This window comes from Budorcas taxicolor, chromosome 19 (assembly GCF_023091745.1).
Source record: "Budorcas taxicolor isolate Tak-1 chromosome 19, Takin1.1, whole genome shotgun sequence".
Lineage (NCBI taxonomy): Eukaryota > Metazoa > Chordata > Mammalia > Artiodactyla > Bovidae > Budorcas > Budorcas taxicolor.
Genome location: NC_068928.1, coordinates 56,447,730 through 56,473,506, shown reverse-complemented (window position 1 = coordinate 56,473,506; position 25,777 = coordinate 56,447,730). Strand labels below are relative to the sequence as shown.

The following is a 25,777-nucleotide window of genomic DNA, read 5'->3' as shown; positions in this document are numbered from 1 at the left end:
ATGGAGATTGTGTACGTATACGTGAAGAAACGCAGTGAGTTTGGGAAGCAATGCAACTTCTCCGACCGCCAGGCAGAGCTGAACATCGACATCCCGCCCAACCCCGAGCTGGCCGAGCAGTTTGTAGAGCGGAACCCGGTGGACACGGGCATCCAGTGCTCCACCAGCATGTCGGAACATGAGGTGGGTCCCTGAGCCAAGTGCCGGGCCAGTGGAGGTGTGGTCTGGCAGGGTTGTGGGTCGGGGCTGGTAAGTGGGACTGCGTGACTCCATTCCCATGGGAAGCCAGTTAGTGGACCAGTGCGGATGCTGGATGTGTGAGGGCATCAGCTTGGTGCCCAGGGTCAGGACAAGCCCCAGTACCAACCATCCTCTGGGCCAGGTGAATGCAAATCAAGAGCTCCTCTCTCTGGCCTCTCCTCTAAGACTCTTGCTAGAGTTGTTTTAGGCATTTGGTGCAGCTTTTGAACTGTGGTGCTGGAGAAGACTCCTGAAAGTCCCTTGGACAGCAAGGAGATCAAACCAGTCAATCTTAAGGGAGATCAACCCTGAATATTCACTCTAAGGACTGATGCTGAAGCTGAAGCTCCAGTGTTTTGGTCATCTGATACGGACAGATGACTCACTGGAAAAGTCCCTGATGCTGGGAAAGACTGAGGGCAGGAGAACAGGGCGTCAGAGGATGAGACGGCTGGACAGCATCCCTGAAGCAGTGAACACGAACTTCGGCAAACTCCGGGAGACGGTGAGGGGCAGGGAGGCCGAGTCAGACACGACTGGGGGACCGAACGGCAACAACAGCTGGGAGAGGCATCTGAGGGGCCAGGGATTCACACCTCCTAGCTTCTGAAAAAGAAACGGTCCCATAGAAAGTTCCAGTCAGAGGTGCCTCTAAGATAAGAGAACCGAGGGTGATGTTGCTGTTCAAAACCCCAGATTTCTCCTGGTCTGTCCAAAGCAGGTGATCAGCTCCTGATTATGTCAACAACTGCCGGGAGAAGATTAGACTGAGGGGATAACCCTGTTGTCATATTCCTAAATGAGCGGCATGAAAATCACACTGATTTGGCCAAAACACATTATGAGTGTTTCCAATAACTTCCAGTTCAAACACATTGACTTTCCTGCTTCCCCAGGGTGAGCTGCTGTCACTGGGGCCAGAGCAGTCTTGTTCATGGGAACTTCCGAAACAAGACGACAGCCACGAATTCCATGCCACGCTGGGGTCTCCAAAGCCAGTGACTCCGCCCTGTTGAGACTTCTAGCTTTCGTGAGAAATGGCTTATAAAGGAAAAGGAAGTAAGAGTGAGAACTCAGTGAGTGTGGAGTCTCCATTTGGGGTATTGAGAAAGTTCTGGAACTAGATAGGGCTCAGGATTGCACAGCATCGTGAATGTTCTTAATGCCACTAACTTGAGCATTTTTTTTTAATGGTCAGAATGGTAGATTTTCCCTGGTGGCTCAGATGGTAACGTGTCTGCCTACACTGCAGGAGACCCGGGTTCGATCCCTGGGTGAGGAAGATCTTCTGGAGAAGGAAATGGCAACCTACTCCAGTACTCTTGCCTGGAAAATCCCATGGACAGAGGAGCCTGATAGGCTACAGTCTATGGGGTCGCAAAGAGTCGGACACGACTGAACAACTTCACCTCACCTCACTTCATGGTAGATTTCATTTTTTTAAATATTTGTGTATTAATTTGGCTGCACCGGGTCTTAGTTGTGGCATGCAGGATCTAGTTCGATGACCAGGGGTTGAACCCAGGCCCCCTGCCTGCATTGGGACTGCGGAGTCTTAGCCACTGGGCCACCAGGCAGGTACCAAAACGGTAGACGTGATGTTATGTGTACTGTGTGAAAGTGTTAGTTGCTCAGTCGTGTCTGACTCTGTGACCCCAAGGACTGTAGCCTGCCAGGCTCCTCGGCCATGGGATTCTCCAGGCAAGAACACTGGAGTGGGGTAGCCATTCCCTTCTCCAGGGGATCTTCCTGACCCAGGGATCGAACCTGGGTCTCCTGCATCTCCTGCACTGCCAGGCGGATTCTTTACCATCTGAGCCGCCAGGGAAGCACGTGTGTGTGTTATCACAGTGGAAAAGATGCGGGGTGAGGGGACTGAAAAGGAGGCAGAGAGGTAAGTTTAAAGGAAAAGCTGCATCCGTGCCATCCTCGCTGCGACAGAGAACAAGCAAAGCCAATCCAAACTCTCAAGTGTTTTTATGTTTTGATTCCCATCTCGCTATAAACGGTAGGATTAGTCACTTTGTTCTTTGGGGCCTCACAGAGCACATGGATGGGTGGGCTCCTCTGGGTTTTAGAGTTGAGGTCAGGTCAGAACTGGATTTCTCCCGGCCATTGGCATCAGCTGCAAAGTGGCTGTTACTAACTCCCCAAGCTGGCACGTTCATGGCCGCCTGTGACCACCCGAGGACCAGAAAGTTCCTTGCTGGCACCTGAAGTCCTTGTGGCTCTGGTCTAGGGTACCACGAGTCCCTCCCTGAACACTCAGAGCCCAGGGACCCGGGACTCTGGTTTGCAGAAACATGCTTCCACCAGGGCTGGGCTCTTCTCACCTGTGACTCTCGGTTTAGGCCAACACAGAGCGCTTTGAGATGGAAACCCGGGGGATTAACCACATCGAGGGCGGCTGGCCCAAGGACGTGAACCCCCTGGAGCTGGAGCAGACGATCCGCTTCCGGAAGAAGGTGGAGAAGGACGAAAACTACATCAACGCCGTCCTGCAGCTGGGCTCAGTAAGGCTTCCTTCCGCTCCGGCAGGGTCTCGGCCACAACTGCTTCCCCAGCTGCATGTCAGGCTCAGCAGCTAGCTCCTTGAGGCAGGACACCAGGTACCATATGGAGCCTTCCGTCTGAGAGCAGGTAGGCAGGTCCACACAGCAGAGCCAAGGGTAAGGCAGGGAAATCCAAGGACTGAACAGGTTTTAGGAGGAATCAGGAAAGTGGGAAACCCTCTGGGCAAAGAGACTCCCAAGGAACCCTAGCCAGCAGCTACCTGCCAATAGGGATCATTCATTCATTCATTCAGCACATTTGGACGGAGCTTCTAGACTTTACCAGGTGCAGTAGAGACTGCAAAAATGAAATTCACATATATCGCACCCTAAAGAGTTTGTGAGCCACCGGAGGCCAAAGACAAAAACAGATATCGCAGTATTAACAGGGGCTCCCCAGGCAGCTGGGAGAAGGCAATGGCACCCCACTCCAGTACTCTTGCCTGGAAAATCCCATGGACGGAGGAGCCTGGTAGGCTGTAGTCTGTGGGGTCACAAAGAATCGGACACTTACTGAGCGACTTCACTTTCACTTTTCACTTTCATGCATTGGAGAAGGAAATGGCAACCCACTCCAGTGTTCTTGCCTGGAGAATCCCAGGGACAGTGGAGCCTGGTGGGCTGCCGTCTATGGGGTTGCACAGAGTCGGACACGACTGAAGCGACTTAGCAGCAGCAGCAGCCCCAGGCAGGTCAGCAGGTAAAGAATCCACCTGCAGTGCAGGAGACACAAGAGATATAGGTTCAATCCCTGAGTCGAGAAGATTCCCCTGAAGTAAGAAACGGCAACCCCCTCCAGTGTTCTGGCCTGAAAAAATCCCATGGGCAGGGGAGCCTGGTGGGCTACAGTCCATGGGGTCTCAGAGTGGGGCACAACTGAGCACGCGTGTACCACACAATCTCACACTGAAAGGAAGGGGAGAAATGCTTTGCTATCGTGAGGAGGGAGAGTTGGTTTCCTGCTGAAGGTATCAGGGGAGCCTTCCTGGAGGAGGAGGCCCTTAAGCTTGGGTTTTTCCTTGTTGGACATTTGGAATAATGGGGGAGGGCCTTCTGGATGGCGGAAACAGGAGATGGATGCCATATACAGGGGCTGCTGCTGCTGCTAAGTCGCTTCAGTCATGTTCGACTCTGTGTGACCCCAGCCCTCCAGGCTCCCCCGTCCCTGGGATTCTCCAGGCGAGAACACTGAGTGGCTACTAATTCTGTTCGGCTGGAACCGTGCTTCTTCACCTTTTTTTTTTCATTGTTGTCTCTCAACAAGCCTTTTTAGACATTCCCCCACCCCGGTGAAAATGTAATACCAAAGGTGTGCTATGTATTTACGTACTATATGTATACCTGGGTGGCCTGGCGTGCTGCAGTCCACGGGGTTGCAAAGAGTCAGACATGACTTAGCAACTGAACAACAACCACAAAATGTATGTCTGTGCTTTGTACAAAAAAAAAAAAAGTGATATTATTTTACCCCCAAGAAGCAATTTGAAAACAGTTGGAACCAATTTCCACCCTTTTGCGGGGTAGATGTTGCCTCCATTGAAAATTCGTAGCCTGGAAGGATGGGAAAAGACTGGGGGATGTCTCTCATCCCTCCCAGACTCCATCTTAGCCCTGGTCAGGCTGAAAGGACCTCCCTTTGCCACTAAGGACTCCCGCTGTGTCCCCCGCAGATCATGGAGCATTGTATCAAGCAGAATAACGCCATCGACATCTACCAGGAGTATTTTGATGACGAGGATGCGGTGGAGGTGACAGACGAGGCCCCCTCAGCTAAAACCATCAATGTCTTCAGGTACCTCTGTAGCCAGGCAGGTGCCTGGCCAACCTCTGTCACTCCTGTGGATGGGTGCTTCCAAAGGGGACCCCTTACCCATCACTCTATGCTGTGGGGAAAAATGCCCTCTGTGCTCAGAGCTAAATAAGGGACAGAGCGATAAAATGCCCAGTAGATAAGTGGTCCCTACCTTGGAGGCAGGCCTGGCGGGTGGAAAGGGAGGAGAGAGTCAGTCTCAGGAAAAGCAAATTTACAAAGCTGAGTACACGTGTGGTCGATTCATACTGTGTGGAGAAGGTCCAGAGCACCAGACATCCGTGATCTGGCTGCACTGTGAGCAAAAAGACCCTTGTCCCAAGCACTTAGGAGTCTGCCTGGAATAACCTCCAAGGACAGCAGTGTGACAGAAGCGTAGCCCATAGACACATATGTGAGATCACTGGATATTCGCTGTAGCAAGGTGTGCGCTAGCCAAGACTGGGAGCACGCTAAACCCATCAGTAGGGTCTGGTTCCAGCAATTCTGCTATGCCCGCACGCTGACTACCACTCAGCTATCTGAACGAATGAGGCAGCTCCTTAGGCGAGAGTTTCCCAGATTGCTGTGTGAAACCAAACCAAATCAAGACGCAGAACCGTGTGTAGAAAGCACTACCTTTTGTTTAAAATACACCTAGGTAAAGCAAACTAAATGTCCAATGACAGATGAACGGATAAAGAAGATGTGGTACATATATACAGTGGATATTACTCAACCACTAAAAAGAGCGAAATGGGTCATTCTGCAGAGACGTGGGTGGACCTAGAGTCTGTCATACACAGTGAAGTAAATCAGAAAAACAAATGTCGTATATTAACGCACGTATGTGGAATCTAGAAAAATGGTACAGATGAACCTCTTTGCAGGGCAGGAGTAGCGATGCAGATGTCGAGAGCGGACTTGTGAACACAGTGCGGGGAGGGGAGGGTGGCTGAATCGGGAGACTGGGACTGGCGTGTGTCCACTATCACGTGTAAAGTACAGGAAGCTCAGCTCGGTGCTCCGTGATGGCCTCGAGGGGTGGGAGGGAAGTCCAAAAGGGAAGGAGTCTTTGTATACCTGTAGCCGATCAAGTCATCATACAGCAGAAACTAACACAACGTTGAAAAGCCATTATGCACCAAAAAAGAAAATCAAATATACCTATGTATATGTGCGTGTGTGCTTGTATATATGCATATGTGTATACGTATGTATATACATGCAGGTGTGTGTTCTTGAATATGCAGAGAAAACCTGTGATTTCAGAAGCCGCTAGCATCAAATGCCAACTCTAGGCAATTCATTTTGCCACCTGGAAAGTGTTTGACCCAGTCCAAGCACAACCAGCAAGGACTCTTCTGATCCAGGGCTGAGTCATGGTGGGCACTGCAGACTTCTAGCAATGGGCATGCATGAGAAGGGCCAGGGCGGGGCGGGGGCCGCCTTCTCTGCTTGCTGCATCTGACCTTACATATGGATACCCGAGAGGACTGATGCATTAGGAATCATCACATCCAACCTCCACGTTTGACAGATGAGGAAACTGGCCCCAGGGAGGAGACACCCTCAGGGCTCTCAGTGGGTAGGTGACCCAGCCAAGGATGGGACTCAACCTGTGCTGCTTCTGCTCTGGCCGTGCCCCCGGGGAGGAGTGAAGTGGATTCGTCACACGACCGGAAACGTATTTCATTTCCCCCTTTTGTTCATTTCTTCCGATGACTTCCATGACAAAGTGTCAGCTGGGGACCATTGCGTCCTTTTTTTTCAACTTAATTTTTCAGCATCTGGAGTATAATTGCTTCACCGTGTTGTGTTAGTTTCTGCTGTACAATGAAGTGAATCAGCCTATGTGTGCACAGGTCCCCTCCTTCCCGGAGCTCTCCGTGCCCCCGCCAGTCCCACCCCTCTAGGTCATCACCGAGCGCCCTGTGCTGTGCAGCAGGCTCCCACCAGCCAGCTCCTTTACACACGATAGTCAGGGTGTGTATATGTCACTGCTCTTCTCTCAGTTCCTCCCGCCTCCCCCTCTGAGCCCACATGTGGGACCATTAAGTCCTTAATCCTTTTTTCACTCTTACACTGTCTCTCCCCTTTCATTTTTTGAAAGTGAAAGTGAAGTCGCTCAGTCGTGTCCGACTCTTTGCAACTCAGTGGACTGTAGCCCACCAGGCTCCTCTGTCCGTGGGATTTTCCAGGCAGGAGTACTGGAGTGGGTTGCCATTCCCTTCTCCAGGAGATCTTCCCAACCCAGGGATCGAACCCAGGTCTCCCGCATTGTAGGCAGATGCTTTACCATCTGAGCGACCAAACTGCGCTAATTTATTTTGAGCAGTTGTTTTTTTTTCCCCAAAGAAAGAAAGAATTATTACTTGCAACAAGTAAGAAGAACACTTTGGATCTTTCCTACAGCAGTCTCTCAAGCAGTTTTTAGTCCCCAGCAAAACTGATCAGAAAGTACAGAAAATTCCCGCACGCCCATCCTCCCCCACCCACAAGGCCTCTCCCCCTACCAGCATCTCCTGCCTCCCTCACCCGGTAGGTGGGACATTCATCACAGTCAGAGCACAACACTGACATCGTTACGCCCTGTCCTTAGCCTGCTCAGGCTGCCATCTCAAAATACTACCGCTTGGGCGGCTTACAAACAACTGAAACGCATCCCTCACCACCCTGGAGGCTGAAAGTCTGAGCGTGGGGTGCCAGCAAGGTCAGAGTCTGTGTCTTTTGAGGGCTCTCTTTCTTTCTTTTTTTTTTTTTTTTTTAACTGCTTCTCGAAACTTGTGGGATCTTAGCTCCCTGATCAGGGATTGAACCCAGGCCCCCAGCAGAGAGAGCACCAAGTCCTAACCACGGGATGTTTCAAAATTCTCACTGCTCGATTTTTATTAATAATTCAGATACAGGCACCTTCTTGCTGAGAACTCACAAGGCAGAAGGGGTGAGGGGTCTCTCTCGACCCTCTTTTGTAAGGGCACTAATCCCATTCATAGGGGCTCCACCCTCACAACCTAATCACCTCCCAAAGGCCCCACTTCCAGATACCAGCACCTGGAGACGGGGCTTCAACACATGAGGTTTGAGGGGATACGCTCAGCCTACAGCACATCCAGAGTCTGTAGCTCACAAAAGGGTTCCCTCTTGGTGTCATGAGTGAGTGAGTGAGTGAAGTCGCTCAGTCGTGTCCGACTCTTTGTGACCCTGTGGACTGTAACCTACCAGGCTCCTCCGTCCATGGGATTCTCCAGGCAAGAATACTGGAGTGGGTTGCCATTCCCTTCTCCAGGGGATCTTCCCGACCCAGGGATTGAACCCAGGTCTCTGCCAATATACAGAATAGTTCCGTTGCCCTAAAAGTCCCCTGTGTTGACATAGGAAAAAGAAATGGATACCAAAAGGGGAAGGATAAATCAGAAGTTTGGGATTAATAGATATACACAACTATATGGGAAATAAATAAATAACGAGGATATGCTTACGACACAGGGAATTATATTCAGTATCTCGTGCACTCAGTCGTGGCCGACTCTTTGCACCCCCAGGACTGTAGCCCACCAGCTCCTCCGTCCATGGGATTTCCCAGGCAAGAACACTGGAGTGGGCTGCCATTTCCTCCTCCAGGGGATCTTCCTGACCCAGGACTGAACCCGTGTCTCCTTCGTCTCCTGCATTAGCTGGTGGATCCCTTATCACTGAGCCACCTGGGAAGCCCCTGAATATCTTGTAATAACCTAAATGGAGATGAATCTGAAAAAAATGTGTGTATATATTTCCTTTGCTGCACGTGTGAAACTAACACAATACTGTAAATCAACATATTTCAATTAAAAAAAGAAATCCTCTGTGGCCCAGTGGCTAAGACTCCAAACTGCCAATGCATGGGGCCCAGGTTCAATCCCCGGTCAGGGAACTAGATCCCTGTACCACAACTTAGACCCAGTGCAGCCAAATAAACAAAAATATATATTTTTTTAATCCCCTGTATTTTACTTATTTATCCCTCCCTGCCCCTAAACCCTTGGCAACAACTGATTTTTGTCCTGGCTCTGTGGTTCTGCTTTTTCCAGAATGTCATATAGTTGAAACCATACAGTATATAGCCTTTTCAGATCGGTTTCTTTCTCTTAGCAGTGTGCATTAAGTTTCCACCATGTCTTTTCATGGCTTGATAGCTCATTTCTTTTTAATGCTGAGTGATAATAATGTTAAATGTACCACAATTTATCCACTTACCTACTGAAGGGCATCTCCGTTGGTTCCAAGTTTTGGCAGTTGTGAATACCACTGCTATAAACCTCTGCATGCAGCCTTTTGTGTGGACAGAAGTTTTCGATTCAGGTGGGCAAATACCAAGGAGCCAGATTCTTCACCTTCCCTCATAGTTTAATATTAATGAGAGATCAAGCCTCAGGCTCAGAACTTTCAGCAAATGAAGACATCAGATCGAAATTTAAAATTTTATTTCCATTCTCTCTTTTTTTATTAGTTTTTCTTTGTGGGTGTGAGATCAGTTTTCCAATTAAGGGGGTCCTGGAGGCTTTGTTTTTAAAGTAAATTTCTCCTAGTGAATATTGAATGATGTTTGAATTCTTTTAAGAAAAAAAATGAGCAAATATAAATAGGAAGTCTGGGGAGCCAGAAACTCTGGTCTTCTGCCCTCTCGCCCTCCTCTAAAGGGACCCCCAGGAAATTAAGCGGCCAGCCACACACGTCTCCTGGCATCCCGATGGCAACAGGAAGTTGGCAGTGGCATATTCTTGCTTGAACTTTCAACGGGCGCCCGAGGGCATGAGCAACGAATCGTACATCTGGGACCTGGGTGAGGCGCAGAGGGGCCTGGGGACCCGGGAAGGAGAGGGAACCGGGCAGAGGCCAGCAAATGCTCGGGGGGAGGTGGAAGCAGCGGGCCTGTCGGGGGGGGCTGGTCCCACACCGGGATCCCAGGGCCCTGGAGGAGGCCAACGTCTTGTCCTGTCCCTGCCTGGGTTCAGGTGCAGTCAAGCGAAGCCACAGCAGAAGCAGGAACTCCCTTCATTTCCGGATCCTGAATCAGGGCATTCAAGACCAGACCCCTGGAGTCCCAACTCTGGGTCCCTGAAGAGCGTATCGGAGAGTCCCCAGCAGACTGAGAAGGGACCCGGGGGGAGGGAAGGGGACCCCCTGTCCCACCTGTCCTGGCACTTGTCCCTAATTCCTGGCCAGTAGGGTAGTGTGTCCACCCGGGAGCAGGGACCACAGTTGACAAAGGGTCTCACTTCACAGGCAGAGCCTGGCAGGTGGCAGGTGACGTGGGCTCCATGCTCTCAGACATCGCTCGTCGCTGTCATTGTGAAAATGAACATTAGCTCTTAGCAGCGGTGTGGGTGCCGAGCACGGAGCTGAGCACTTCCCACTTTTGAGCCGCTCAGTGAACTCTTACTGCCGCCCCATGGGCTGACATTATTGTCCCTCCATCATTCTGTCTGCTGTACAGACAAGGCAACTGGTTCACACAAATCACGGGAGAGTTAGCGTTTCGTAAAAGCCTTAGGGTCAAAAGCTCATTTTATACCAACCTGGGAAATGGATTAGAATGACAGTCACACACACACACACACACACACACATACACACACACACGTGATTCCCAAAAAATAACATCTGTAGAAGAGCCTCTAGGGCTAGAGGCTGGTCACCGAGGACCAGAGGTTGCAGCCTGGAGAGGGGCTTCCTAGCTTTGCCCCACCGCCCCCGACCTGGACAAGGGGTTGAATTGTTTGACTCTGTCCTTTTCTTTCCAGGTCTGGTAAGATATATATATATATATATATATATATATATATATATATATATATATTTTTGTTGTTGTTGTTGTTCTGCCTTATAGAAAACCCCAACAGGCCAGAAATTACCCTAAAGCCGTCTTCTCCTCTTGTCACCTTGGAGTATAACCCCAAAGATTCCCACGTGCTCCTGGCAGGCTGCTACAATGGGCAGATCGGTAAGGAAGGACTTCCCCACCACCTCCCGGGTGCTTAACCAGGTGCCAGCCCAACCTCCCCCAGGCTCTGAGGCAGCGAGGCTCCACTGCGGTCCAGCCAGGGTCCACCTGCCAGACGAGGCTTGCTGTGGAGGACAAAGTCGGGGGGTGGGTACTTCCGGCAGCTCTCAGGCGTCAAGGTGAGACAAGTTCTGTTGCTGCCTCATCAGTGTCTTCCGGAGAAGGCGATGGCGCCCCACTCCAGCACTCTTGCCTGGAAAATCCCATGGACGGAGGAGCCTGGTGGGCTGCAGTCCATGGGGTCGCTAAGAGTCGTCCGAGCGACTTCGCTTTCACTTTTCACTTTCATGCATTAGAGAAGGAAATGGCAACCCACTCCAGTGTTCTTGCCTGAAGAATCCCGGGGACGGGGGAGCCTGTGGGCTGCCGTCTATGGGGTCGCACAGAGTTGGACACAACTGAAGCGACTTAGCAGCAGCAGCAGCAGCAGCAGTGTCTTCATTTGTAAAAGTTCAAGTGAGTCTGAAGTTCATTGAAAATTAAAGGTTAAGAAAAAGTATAGGTCAAGCAAAGTCAAGGAACATTTACTGTGAACCTACCCTGGACCAGGGCTTCCCTGGTGGCTCAGACGGTAAAGAATCCACCTGCAATGGGAGAGATGGGGGTTTGATCCCTGGGGTGGGAAGATCCCCTGGAGCAGGGCATGGCAACCCACTCGTGTTCTTGCCTGAAGAAGTCCACGGACAGAGGAGCCTGGTGGGCTACAGTCCATGGGATTCTCCAGGCAAGAATACTGGAGTGGGTTGCCGTGCCCCCCTCCAGGGGATCTTCCCAGCCCAGGGTTAGAACCTGCAGGTCTTGTGTCTCCTGCACCGGCAGGCGGGTTCTTTACCACTAGTGCCCCCTGGGAAGCCCTTATAATATATGGTAATGAGTGAGAGTAATGCCAGCTGTACAGAGTGAGTGGAGAAGTGGTTCTTCCTCTTCCTTCTTTTTTTTGAAAGTGTTTGTGAAGAGCTGATATTCATTCTTCCTTAAATATTTGGTGGAATTCACCAATGAAGCCGTCTGGTCCGAGGATTTTCCTCATTGGTGGTTTTTATCTTCTGTATATGTTACAGGTCTTCTCGTGTTTTCTGTTTCTTCTTGGATCAGGTTTTATAGTTTGTGTTTTTCTAGAATTTTTGTGTTTCGTCCAGGTCATCTTATTTGTTGAGATATAATTGTTCATTCTCTTATAGTCGTTTCATTTCTGTGAGTTTGGCAGTAACGTCTCCTATTTCTTTCCTGATCTTAGTAATTTGAGTGTTCTTTCCTTTTCACTTGGTCAGTCTAGATAGAGGTTGGTAACGTTTGTTTTCTTTTCAAAGAACCAACTTTATATTTTATTTTATTGATGTTTCTAAGTTGGTTTTTATTCTTCATTTCATTTATTTCCACCCTTAATCTTTATTATTTCCTTCCTTCTGTTTACTTTGGGTTTAACTTGTTCTTCTTTTTCTAAATTTCTTAAAGTAGAAGGTTAGATTATCGATTTGAGATTTTTAAACATACAGATGTTTAAAGTTATAATTTCCCTCTAAGCACTGTTTTAGCTACACTAAGTTTTCGTATGTTGTGTTTCCATATTCATGCATTTTGTATTTTCTAATTTCCCTTTGATTTCTCCTTTGACCCATGGGTTATTTGGAAACATGTTGTTTGCTTTCTATATATTTGTAAACTTTCCACTTTTCCTTCAGTTACTGGTCTTTCTAGTTTTATTCTATTATGGTAAGAAAAGATACTTTTCGTGACTTCAGTCTTTAAAAATCCACTGAGACTTGTCTCATGGGATCTGTCCTGGAGAATATCCCATGTGCACTCAAGATGAATGTTTCCTGCTTGTTGCCATCTACAGCCAAAAAAATTTCGCAGACTTTCCTGGAGGCGTCTGTGCGCGTGTTTGAGCATACTTTCAATACATAGCCGGGCAATTGTCAGTTCTTCCTTAGCCGCTGCCCGGAGCCTATAGGTCAGCCAGAGGTGAGAGCTGAGGGCCCTCCCAGTTCTTTCCAGTACTTGGGCCACCTGATGTGAACATCTGACTCACTGGAAAAGACAGTGATGCTGGGAAAGATTGAGGACAGGAGGAGAAGGGGGCGACAGAGGATGAGATGGTTGAATGGCATGGTGATGCCCATGCCCAACAACAGACATGAGTTTAAGCAACCTCTGGGAGATAGTGGAGGACAGCGAAGCCTGGTGTGCTGAGTTCACGGGGTCACAAAGAGTCAGACGTGACTGAACAACGACAAAGGTGTGCACACAGCCCTGGGAGCTTCTAGTTTCCTGGGAACACATCAGAGCTTTTCAAAACCCCTATGGACAGCTCACTCTCCGGCTTTTCCTTTGAAGCTTTTTGGTTAGCCTATTGTTTGCCCCACCTGTTATCCACCACTTCCGGACACTGCAAAGTTAATCAGTTGCCTGCAATTTTAATTATTTTCAAGATAGACTTGTTAAAAAGACCCTTTGCCCTGGGCAAGCTCTGAGTCAAGCTGAATACAGACAACTTTGCAAACGGGGAGGGGGTCTTCCAGGGAACCGCTAGACAGGTCAAACAGTGACAACTCTTTGAATAGGAGACTTTGAAAGAGCTCCAGCTCCATTCTGCTCCATCCTGTGGCTGCCAAGATATTTGGTTTTTAACAGGAAGGCAGAGAGTTATTTTTCAAGGCTATCATAGAACCGGAGATTATAGTATCTTAACTGGGGCAAGCCACAATGCAACAAAACTTACTGTTCTTATCAAGAGTCAGCTATTTTTCTTGAATAAACACTCTGATTTGCTGCCAGCCTTTGGCTAATTTCCGGAGTTCTGAAAAAGTTGATTCTGATCATCGATTTTGCCAACATTCTCATGGCCTTTATGGAAAAGAGAATTCTCAGATGTCCTTGCTTTGCCATTTTTGCTGGTGGACACCCAGAAAACTGATGTTTAGATCCCATGTGAATTCAGAAGAAACCTGTCTCCATGGCCCTGAAGTTTCCTGGCTTCCGGCCACCCCTGGCCTTGGAAGAGCCAAATTCCTAATCCTCCTGTTTGCGCCCCAGGCCGGACTCAACCAGGCATGATAAGGGTTCCCCTTCAAGGAGGAGGAGCCAGAAGGGCTGGGAAACTTCCCAGAAACTCTACGTGGTCAGGATGCCTCCTGGCCTCCTGAGACCTCTGACCTCCCTCGTAGACCTGAGGCCTGCCCCCGCTCCAGGGAGCCCCTCTGTGATGAAATAGAAGTGGACTCCCATCACATGAAAGTATTAGTCGCTCAGTCATGTCCGACTCTTCGTGACTCCATAGACTGTAGCCCGCCAGGCGTCTCTGTCCATGGGATTCTCCAGGCAAGAATACTCGAGTGGGTTGCCATGCCCTCCTCCAGGGGATCTTCCCCACTCAGGAATCGAACCGGTATCTCTTATACGTCCTGCAGTGGCAGGCGGATTCTTTACCACCAATGCCACCAGGAAAGCCCATCAATCTCCCTGCCGCTTTATCTGGGTGCTGGCGCTATGAAAGACAGCAACAGAGTCATGTGGCCATGGTTTATTCCGGAGCCCTGCCTCGCTCATCACTCATTACCCCTTCAGTGGTTTTCTCTGCCAGCCCAGACCAGCCCAGGCTCTGGGGCTCTGCTGTCTATGAGAAAGACACAGTGGGACCTGCCCTCGAGCACTGCTTTGCTGGAGCAGAGCAAGCTGAGCTAAGGAAACCCGTTTCTGGGCCAGACTGGTGCAGGGCCAAATGCCTGAGACTTGGATTCCATAAATCGAGATTTATGGATCGTGGACTTCTGTTGTTGTATTACAAAACCAGCTTTCCTAGAAACAGCTCTGAGTAACAGGGTGGGTCCTCACCATACACTCGTGGGAAAATGAAGACAGAATCCATCAGGACAGAAAATATATATACAGATAAGCTTTGAGTCTTTCTTGGTAAAGCAGAAGAGATGAAGTCCTAACAATGAATCCAAAGAAAGGATAATCTCCCTCTGTGAGTTTCTTTTCCGGTCAGCAGCAGCAGAGGCGGAAAGGGAAGGCAGAAAGGGAACGAATGGATCCAACAGGAGAGATTTGCCCGAGTGTTCTCACTTTCCCCAGGATGGAGGTGCTCCTCTCTCTTTCCCTGCCTCACTCCATCCTGAAGCTCCTCCTCGATCTTAGTTCCTCCTCACTTCCTCCAGGAAGCCTTCCCTGACTGCCTCCCTGTGTCTCCCCCTGGAGCAATCACAGCACGGGCTCTAACATGGCAGATTTCCCTTCCTGTCTCCTAAGGACGGTGCCTGTCTGAGTCCCAGTGGCTTCCCCAGGGCCCAGCGTGATGCTCACCACATGTTAGGGGCCCCATTGGAATGAATGAAGTGAGCTTCAGGGGCTGGTAGGAAACTCAGGCTGGTTTGAACTTAGCCCTGATTCTTAAAAAAGCCCCATACTTGTCAAACCAAGACAAGCAGCATCCCCCAATCCTGTGCTCCCTGCGCTAAGACAGGAAGCCTGTGCCCCCAGCACCCACCCCCTCGTCTCCTTCCCGGCCAGCCTGCTGGGACACGCGGAAGGGCAGCCTGGTGGCAGAGCTGTCCACCATCGAGTTCAGCCACCGAGACCCTGTGTACGGCACCATCTGGCTGCAGTCGAAGACGGGCACGGAGTGTTTCTCGGCGTCCACGGACGGGCAGGTACGAGCAGCCAGGCGCTGGAGGGGCAGGGAGTGGGGAGCAGCAGCAGTCACACGGTCCCCCATGGGGATGTTTCCTTTTGCATTTCATTATTAAATGGAGCAATAGGTAAAGATGCGTGTGGAACACCAGCCTAAATGTACAGAAGGGCAGGCGGTGAAGCCCGTCCTCCCCCCTCGGCCTTCAGCCTCCCAGCGCCCCCTCCTGTGGTGCCCACTTGCATCTCCATCTGCCTCCAGGCTCAGTGTCCACATACGAAGCAGACGTCTGCGTCTCGGCACTCTTCCTGCACACCTTGCGCGTTGATTTGCCCTTGATGTTTTTCATTTAGCATGTCTCAAAGACGATTTTATATTTCGTAAAGTGCTGCCCCCTGCCTGTTAACGACTTAACAAACTATGGATATGCTGTAATTTATTTAAGTGGATTTTAATAGTTTGTAGTTACCAAAAATGTAGCCAAGAGTGTGTTGGAGGGGTTGAATCTTTTTGTTGGAGTCTAATTGCTTCACAATGCTGTGTTAGCTTCTGCTGAACAACAGAGTGAATCCGCCATATGGATACATGCATCCCCTCCCTCTTGAGCCTCCCTCCAGCTCACCCGCCTAAGTCATCACAGCACCAAGCTGAGCGTCCTATGCTGCTTGGCAGGTCCCACTAGCTATCTGGTTCACACGCGGCAGTGCGTTTATCCCAGGTCGTCCCATCCCCCCCTTCCCTGCCAATGCCCACGCGTTCCTTCTCTACGCCTGCATCTCTGTTCCTGCCCTTCGAATAGGCTCATCTGTACCATTTCCCCAGATTCCACATATATGCATTAATATCCAATACTTGTCTTTCTGCACAGAAGTGTATTTGCATATAGATTACTGCACACATGAAGCATACCCATACACACTGCGTACACATACGTTCCTGGCAGTGGGATTTCTGGGTCAACGCACATGTGCGTTTGGAATGTTGCTATAGATTGCCATATTGTGAGGGGTCTTTAAGGATGCAGACTGCAGGGCCCACACCTGGCAGTTTTCACTCAGTAGGTCTGTGGTGAGGCCGCCTGCTACTGGATTTTAGGGAGCTTGCCCAGGGCTGATGATCAGCCAGGACTATGGACCAGAGGAGCAATTCTTCAAGGCAGCCCTGTTCCCTCGGTTGCTGGGTGTCTGACACCCACTGTCTGGCCCCGGGAAGGTGCAGGGGGTAAGAATTGCGGGACTCCAGGCCTCAAAGTCGGCCCCTCCTCCCATCAGGTCATGTGGTGGGACATCCGGAAGTTGAGCGAGCCCACCGAGGTCCTCATCATGGACATCACCAAAAAGGAGCATCTGGAGAACGCCTTGGGGGCCATCTCCCTGGAATTCGAGTCCACTCTGGTGGGTGTCCCCTGCTCTCCCCTCCCCACATTCTGTGGCCGGGGCAGCCAGAGCCGAGGGCAGGCCCGTGGCTGCTGTATCAGAGGCTCGTGGGCCCCACGCTGCTTCTTACCTCGTGCTCTGGATGGTCCCTCCTAGACCTGTGTGGTCTTTGCAACCACTTTCCAGCAGGGGGCAGCAGAGTAGAGGCAGCAAGCCTCTTTAATTCACTGAGTTCCCTTTTGGCAAGTGTCCCCGCTGATCAGAAGGCGAGCTTTCTGACTGCACAGGATTCCAGAGACGCTCCATGCTGTAAGAGCCCTGTCCAGGATTAGCATCCGGACGCCAGGCTCTGCCTCTGTCCCTGACTCATGTCCTCATGTGGGGCCCTGGGCTGGCAGCTCACCCCCTGGGGGGAAAGAAGAGGTGTTGGAGAGAAAAATGAGATTAGAGGAGGCTCCCGGGCAAACTGATCACAGACCTACGATGGCATTTAGTAACTGAGGAGGAGCAGTAAAGAAACTGCAAAGCGGAGGGCTTCCCTGGTGATCCAGTGGTTAAGAGTCCACCTTCCAATGCAGGAGACGCAGGTTTGATCCCTGGTCCAAGAACTAAGATCCAATATGCCACAAGGCAACTAAGCCCCCACACCACAACTAGTGAGCCCGAGGGCTGTACCTAAGACCCAACACAGCCAAATAAAGAATCTAAAAAAATAGAAGAAAAGTAAATAGGAAATAGTGGCTTCCCAGGTGGCTCAGTGGTAAAGAGTCCGCCTGCCAATGCAGGAGACTCAGGTTCGATCCCTGATCTGGGAAGATCCCACGTGCCGCAGAGCAGCTAAGCCCGGGTGCCACGATTATTGGGCCTGTGCTCCAGAGCCTGGGAGCTGCCACCGATGAGCCCACCTGCTGCAACTGCTGAGGCCCGCGTGCCCTGGAGCCCATGGGCCACCACGAGAGACACCGCCGCAGTGAGAAGCCCACGCGCCACAATGAAGAGTGGGCCGTGATCGCCACAACCAGAGAAAAACCCGAGTCACAGTGAAGACTCAGCACAGCCACAAATAAAACCCAATGAAGAGAAATAGCAAAGCAGTCATGTGGATGTGTCCAAGGAGGGAGGCTTCTGGAAGCTCAAATGAGGATTCCTTCCAAAGCAATGAAATGACCTTCCCGGACGGCTCCTGGCCTGACCCCCTCCTGGGATCGTCACTGGTTTGCCTCCAGGCCGACATCATTCCCAGGCCCTTCGGAGGTGGACGGGCTCTGGCCTCACCCTTGCCCTGGGAGCACCTCCCCCACCCCAAGCTGGGGGATGAATGTGGTGGGGGAGGTGGACGACAACTTTACTGGACGTCCCCCATTCCCCAAGCCCCCGGCTCTATGGGGAGGACTCAGAAAAAGGTTGTCCTGGAATCAGAGATTTCTAGGCGAGGCTCTAGACGCAGTGGCCACACCATCGCTGGTCCCCGCTTGCCCGCCGCCTTGTTGCTGAGTGGACGCCACGTGCTGGCCCCTTGTAGCCGCCTGATGCAGTCTCCCGTGACCGTCCTATAAGCTGATGGGATTAGCATTATCCCAGCTTTCCAGATAAACAACAGGAGTCTTAGTGGGGAGGTTAGTCTCCAGAGCAGGGAGCAGCCGGGGCTCAAACCCAAGGCTCTGGCTGCAGGGCAGGGCGCTCCACTCTCACCCAACCGAGGGGCCCTGGAGCTGGCGTTCTTCCTTACTTTTCTGGGCTTCTCAAGCTTTCTCTTTTCACTTTCCTTTAACGACCCCCCACCCCATTTATGGGACTTCCCCGATGGCTCAGCAGATAAAGAATCCTCCAGCAATGCAGGGGACACAGTAGACGTGGGTTTGATCCCTGGGTCGGGAAGATCCCCTGGAGGAGGAGATGACAACCCACTCTAGTATTCTTGCCTGGTGAATCCCCCTGACAGAGGAGTTTAGCGAGTACAGTCCATGGGGTCGCAAACAATCCGACACGACTGAGCAACTAAGCAAGCAAGCCCTCCGTTTGTAGCCCAGCCGTTCTTTTTAATTGTGGTAAAAAAAAAAAAAAGAAATTTAAAAGCACATAGTGTAAAATGTACCACCTTAACCATTCTTTTTTAAAAAACTATTTATTTGGCTGTGTCAGGCCTTAGTTGTGGCACGAGGGATCTCTGTTGTATCAAGTGGGATCTCTCATTGCAGTGCATCAACTCTCTAGTTGTGGTTCGTGAGCTCAGTTGCTCCACGGCATGTGGGATCCTAGTTCCCCGACCAGGGATTGAACCCGTGTCCCCTGCACTCAAGGTGAATTCTTAACACCTGGACCACCAGGGAAGTCTCCACTTTGACCATTCTTAAGTGGACAGTTTAGTAGTGTTAAGTATATTTACACTGTGGGCTCTCCAGAACTAGAACTTTTTCATCTTGCAAAATGAACTCTGTATCTTTTAATCAACTAACTCCCCGTCTTCCCCTTCCCTCAGTCCCTTCGGCTTTCTGTCTCTATGAAATTGACTCCTCCGGGTCCCCATTCACTTTAGTGAATTCTTACTGTTTGTCTTTTTGTGACGGGCTCTTTTTACTTAGCACAACGCTCTCAAGGTTTATCCACAGTGTGGCACATGGCAGAATTTTCCTCTTTTTTTTTTTTTTTTTTGAAGCCAAATAGTATCGCATTGTATGAATAGACTGGGGTTCCCTGGTGGCTCAGATGGTAAAGAATCTGCCTGAAGTGCAGCAAATCCAGGTTCAATCCCTGAGTCAGGAAGACTCCCTGGAGAAGCGAATGGGTACCCACTCCAGTATTCTTGCTGGAGAATTCCACGGACAGAGGAGCCTGGCTGGTAGAGTCCATGGGGTCACAAAGCCGGACACGACTGAGCGACTAACACACACACGCGTGAACAGGCCGCAGTTTGTTTTTCCATTCATTGGGATGCTTGGGTGGCTTTTACCTCTTAGCTGTTGTGAGTAAAGATGCTATGGAGGGACTTCCCTGGTGGTGCAGTGAGTAAGACTCTGAACTCCCAAAGCAGAGGCCCAGGCTCAATCCATGGTCAGGGAACTAGATCCCGCATGCCCCAACGAAGACCCGGCACAGCCAAATACATTTTAAAAAACAAAGCAAAGAGCAAACAACTGAAAAACTCCAGCAACAATCATTAGACATGGGTGTACAGTGAAGCCCAGGTTTGCAGCGAGTAGTAGCTGGAGGCTGGAGGGGGCTCTTCTGGACTCAGGGGTCACAGTATTCATTCAGTCACTGACTTTGTGTGTAAACAGACATTCAGGATCTTTTTTTGACAAAATCCTTAGCGAGCATGGTGCTGTATGGAGGGCTGTGACGCAGCTCTAGGGAACAGATGACTGGGGGCTTCACTCCCGGGGCCCTTGAGCAGGTGCTAAAGAAGGGTGGGGTCTGCTCAAGCTGATCAAGAGTGGGGGCGGCCCCTCAAAAAGGGCGGGGCACAGCTCAAGCAGAGGCTTAACCCAAAGGCATCTTTGGGCCCCCAGCCCGCTGGCCCCAACGCTCTGGCCCCAGAAGGCTGCTCTCCCTGCCAGCTTAACCCTGAGCTGAGATTTCACGGAGACTTCCACTCACACGTCACCCCCTCCACAGCCGACCAAGTTCATGGTGGGCACCGAGCAAGGCGTCGTCATCTCCTGCAACCGCAAGGGCAAGACGCCGGCCGAGAAGATCGTGTGCACCTTCTCAGGCCACCACGGCCCCATCTACGCCCTGCAGAGAAACCCGTTCTACCCGAAGAACTTCCTGACCGTCGGCGACTGGACCGCCCGCATCTGGTCAGAGGACAGCCGGGAGTCGTCCATCATGTGGACCAAGTGAGGGGAAGACGGGGCCGGGAGAGGGGTGCCGGCGCTGGACGGGACAGGGGGCCCGGCCCAGCCCAGGGGGGCTCTGAGCCTCTGTGTCTCCACCCATAATAACAGAGCAAACATTTCTCTCCAAGCATCCGAGCTAATGCTAGGAAATAGCTTGATCCAGCGACTTCAGAAAGGGAATAAGCTTCAAACTGCCCACTCATCTGTTGATGGACATTGAGCCTGTTTCCATATCTCGACAATTGTGAATAACGCAGCAGTGAGCATGGAATGGGGGCAGGTGTCTCTTAAAGATCCTGCCTTCAGTTCCTTTGGATAAAGACCCAGAAACGGGGGGCTTCCCTGGCAGTCCAGGGGTTAAGACTCTGCTGTCAGTGCAGGGGCTGTGGCTTCGATCCCTGGTCAGGGAACTAAGATCCCACATGCTTTGCAGCCAAAAAAGAAAAAGACCCAGAAGCAGGATTGAGGACCTTCCATACTGTTTTCCATGGCGGTCGCACCAATTTGCATTCCCACCAACAGTGCACAAGGGTTCTCGTTTCTCCACATCCTCACCCACACTCATCTTTGGCTTTGCTAATAATTTAGCCATCCTCACAGGTGTGGATATCTCATTGTGGTTTTGGTTATCTTCCTCTGATGATTAGTGATGTCGAGCATCTCTTCACGTACCTGTTAGCCGTTTATTTGTCGTCTTTGAAGAAATGTCTGTCCGTGTCCTTTGCCCACTTTTTAAATTGGGTTGTTTTGTTTTGCTTTTTTAATTGAATTGTACGAGTTCCTTATATATTTGGGGTGTTAAACCTTTATCAGATATCTGGTTTGCAAATACTTTCCCCCATTCCTTAGGTTGCCTTTTCGTTCTGTTGACTGCTTCCCTGGGTCTGCAGGAGCTTTTTAAGTAGATACATTCCCACGTACTTATTTTTGCTTTTGCTGCTTATGCTTTTGGTGCCAAATCCAAAAAGTCGTTGCCAAGGCCACTGTCAAGGAACTTTTACTCTGTGTTTTCTTCTAGAAGCTTTATGGTTTCAGATTATATGTTTAAGTCTTTAGCTCATTGTGAGTTCATTTTTGTATATAACATAAGGGTGCAGTTTCATTTTTTGCTGTAGAAATCTTTGAAAATCGAGGTTAAATCAAGTAGGCAGTATAGCCCTCTCTTCATCTGAATAGTGTGAACGTTTCTGGGCAGATTTTCCTTCCTCCAACGCCTTTTCAAGTGAGTCTCATAGCCAGGGGACCGGGCCCAGGCCTGTGCCCGGTTAGGTATAGAGAAACAGCAGAACCCTTTACAGTGCAAACTGTGAACCATGGGTGGTGAGGCTGGCATGGCTAGAAGTCAGACGCCAGGAAGAACTTCCAGGCTGAGACCGAGGAGCCGGGGAGGGGCTGGATGAGCAGGGTCTCAGCTCAGCAGGCTCTCCCTGCATCCCAATCCCCCCGTGGTCCCTGACCGGAGGTCCTGGCTCCCTACAGATACCACATGGCCTATCTCACTGATGGCGCCTGGAGCCCCGTGAGGCCGGCAGTTTTCTTCACCACCAAGATGGACGGGACCTTGGACATCTGGGACTTTGTGTTCAAGCAGTGCGACCCTGCCCTCAGCCTGAAGGTCGCGTGCACCCCCCTCCTGGTGCATCCTCGCCCTCAGAAGCCTGGCCTTTCCTCCCGCCAGGCCTGTTCCCGCCAAGCCTGGGCCGAGCAGAGCCTCCCAGCTGAGCCAGCCTTATCTTATCAGCAGGGGCGGGGCGGAGACCTGCAGGCTGGGGGCGTGGCAGACAGCGGGGCTGGGGAAACCGCAGAATGAAAGGGGCGCTGGAGGGCCTTCCCTGGCCGTGCAGTGGTTAAGACTCTGCCCTCCAATGCAGGGGGCACAGGTTCGATCCCTGGTTGGGAAACTAGGATCCACATGCCGATCTGTGTGGCCATTGAGGGGGTGGGTGTGGTAGGTGGGGTACGGTGGGAGATGAGGCTGGAGTGACGGGTCTTGCAACCGACCTTGGTGTGGACACCCTCCTGTGGGTTGAGGCTGGGGTCCCCTTCGGTCAGGGAAGTCCCCAGGGGTGTTTGAATAGGGCTGCCAGCCTAAGCCTCCCCAAGACCCAGATGGCCAGACGAGCAGAGGGTGACGTGGCTCCCCAGCGTCTGCCCGGCCCTCCAGCAGGTCTGTGACGAAGCCCTCTTCTGCCTCCGGGTGCAAGACAATGGGTGCTTCATCGCCTGCGGCTCCCAGCTGGGGACGACCACGCTGCTGGAGGTCTCCAACGGGCTGTGCACCCTCCAGAGAAATGAGAAGAACACGGCTTCTGCGGTAGGTACGGGCCCCCGGCGAGCTGGGCACACCAGCTCTGGTCCTGGCCTGGCCCCCGGCCGAGTAGGCTGGTCAGCAAAGGGCAGACGCGCTTCCACCGCCTCCTGGGAAGTGGGTGGACATTCTGGGGAGGGTCAGGGAATGGGCCTGAGAGATGGGTGTTGGCCGTGTCTGAACCCGCCCAGGCTTCACCGCTCAGGAAGCCCAGCGGCCCTGGGCAAGTCTCTTGACTTCTCCAGGCTTCGGTTTTCTTCAGATCCAAGCAGTGTGACTTGGTCGTTTTGTCTAATTGTAAATAGTATACATTTGGGGCAGCCGAGCCTGTCTGAGGAAGCTTATCTGATGCCAATGGAGAAGCAGCTGGAAGGGACTGCTTGGGGGAAGGGGGCGCTGGGGTGCCGAGATCCGTCACCCTGGCCGAGAGTCCTAGAGACGCCTCCCCATAGCCATGGGCCACCAAGAGGGGTTGAAACGCCCTGGTGCTGATATTCTGGGAGGCCCTCCTGGCTCCGCCTGGGCGTGCGGTCCCACCACTGAACTGGTCCTCCGGGGGCCCAGGGATGCAGCTTTGCACACCCCAGGGAGCATGCTTCACACCGGCGTCAGGCACTTGGTATTCCTTGGAACTGCGTGATTTGGCATCCCTGCTCCCCTCCTGCCAGCCCCAGTATTTAGCCCCTGCTTTCTTGCCATCGGCCCAGAGCAGAGCTCTGTGGGGCTGCCTTGAGCAGAGTGAGGGGAGCCCACTGGTCCCCTTGCGCTGGGAGCTGGGACCGCCCTCCGGCCGCTCCCACGGCCTCCCTGTCCTTGTGCCCCAGATATTCGAGCGTGAGACGCGGCGGGAGAAGATCCTGGAAGCCAGGCACCGTGAGATGCGCCTGAAGGAGAAGGGCAAGGCTGAGGGCCGGGATGACGAGCTGAGGGATGAGCCGCCTGTCTTGAACCTGGAGGAGCTGGTCACCAAGGCCGAGGAGGAGTTCTTTGACATCATCTTCACGGAGCTGAAGAAGAAGGAGGCGGAAGCCATGAAGAAGCAGCCCAAATCTGTAGGGGCCTTGCGCAGGGGCTCAGGGTGGGCTGGGCGGGAGGGAGCCACAGGGCCCCGGCTGCCTGCCTGCTGACTTCCTGGGGAGCCCCGAGCAAGTGGCCCCACCAGGCAGACCTTCCTTTGTCCGTCTGGCAAATGGGGAGAGTGTCTCCCTTCCTCCTGGGGAATTCTGTCTCCAAACAGGCTTCCAGCTCCTTGAGCTTCTCAGAATCCTCTGCCTACACCCCAGAGGGCACCTTGAACTCCTTGCAAGTGACCAACGGGATGAGGACCCAGGGCTACATGAGCTATGAAAGGAGAGGGGGCCTGGAGGCCTGGAGGGCGCAGGGGGGCCTACGAGGTCCGTGGTGACCCCACCCGGCAGGAGGGGGTGAGACTGGTCCTGAGCTCGGCCATCCATGCAAGAGTCGGCCCAACTTAGAGTCCACCAGTCAGCGGCATCCAGCCGTGGCCCTGTGCCAAAGCACTTTCTAGCTGTGTCGCCTGGGCTGGTCACTTCACGTCTTGATTCCTTCATTTCCACCTGGAACAGGAGGAGGCTGAGTGATGAAGGCGGTGTCTGGTCACCTTCCAGGGCCTCCTGGGTACCAGGGGGCAGAGGAAGGAAAAGATGTGGTCTGCCTGGACCATTACCTTCAGGGGCCCAGGGATAAGATGCTAAGATGCGAAAGAGTAAAAGCCCAACGTGCCAGGGGGAAGAACGAGTGAGCGTGGAACAGCGTCTGCCCTTGTCGGCAAGACTGGCTGCCTTGTTAGGGGAGGAAGGAAAACACACAGAGCAGCTCAAGGGACTTGCCTGGCGGGTCCGGTGGTTAAGACCCCACGCGTCCACTGCAGGGGCTCCGGGTTCTATCGCTGGTCAGGGAACTAAGATTCCGCATGCCACTCAGCCAAAAATAAAAAGTATTGAGAAGTTCGAGACAGTGATAACAGAGCGCTGAAGCAGGGGTGAGGCCATCACCGGCCCATGAAGCCAGCCCCCAGCAGCAAGAGGGGCTGGGTGGCCAGTCTTCAGGCAGTAAGGGAGTGGCCAGGTCCGAAGCTAGGTAAGCATGCAGAGGAGCTGACGGGTTCCATCTCATGACTGCTCCCCGCATCCCCGTCGCTGGGTCTCGAGACAGGCAGTGACTTCTGTGGGTGCATTGTGCATTAGAAGCAGTCGGATCTGAGTGGCCTTATTCTCACACCATCCGGTGGTCTGGGATTGGGCGGGGGGGGTGGTCAAGGCGAGGCTGGAGTCAGGCTTTCTGACCCCGTAGCCTGGGCCTCCCCAAGCCGTCCACGCTGGGCCCTCCAGAAGGTCTGCAGACAAAGTGCAATGCGGCCACTGATTCCGTGCCTGCTGTACCCTGAACGCGCTCCCCACAGCGGCTGGAGCACTCTGGATGGAGACACTGACTCTCAGAAGGGCTTACGCTTCACTGAGCCTGGTCCCCTCCCTCTGCCGCTCGCTGTAGGCTTCCTACGCATCTCTGCGTCTCTGCACTTAGCCAGACGTGCTGGAGTCAGAACAGAGAATCTTCTGCTGGGTCCTCACCTGAATTATTTCTAATCCCAGCCACTGCCCTGAAGGAATCACGCCAGGCTTTAGAGCAGGGGGGCCAGTAAATCTTGGGGGAGGTAGCTCATGGCCACCCAGGCAGCAAGCGGCAGGTGCCCGCCATCTATGCCCACTAGAGCCGAGTGCCCTCTCAGCCCCTGAGGCCGTGGTGTTGGCTGCATGGCCTCCTGGGTGCCCGGCATTCCCGGGCTCAGGGGTTAACGTCCTGGTGCGAGGAAGTCCTGCCCACCAATGAGTCTCTGCTGTCTTTCCGTAGCTGAAACAGCCAAGCCAGGACACAGATGAGGAAGTGCAAGGAGAGGAAGAAGCAGAGGAAGAAAGAGGCGACGGCGAAGGGGAGGAAGGAGGCAGTGGAGAGAGTCCAGCGCTGGGAGGTCAGCCCTGA

General features: G+C 52.3%; 1 protein-coding gene across 1 annotated transcript; it reads left to right on the top strand.

The window, feature by feature from the left end:
• DNAI2 (dynein axonemal intermediate chain 2) lies at positions 1–25,777 on the top strand. Its single transcript, XM_052658510.1, has 12 exons — positions 1–183; positions 2,592–2,753; positions 4,463–4,584; positions 9,261–9,403; positions 10,451–10,564; positions 15,137–15,276; positions 16,526–16,648; positions 20,246–20,469; positions 21,949–22,084; positions 22,637–22,783; positions 23,602–23,829; positions 25,649–25,777. The coding sequence occupies exons 1-12, from the start codon at positions 1–3 to the stop codon at positions 25,775–25,777; spliced, it is 1,851 nt and encodes a 616-aa protein (XP_052514470.1).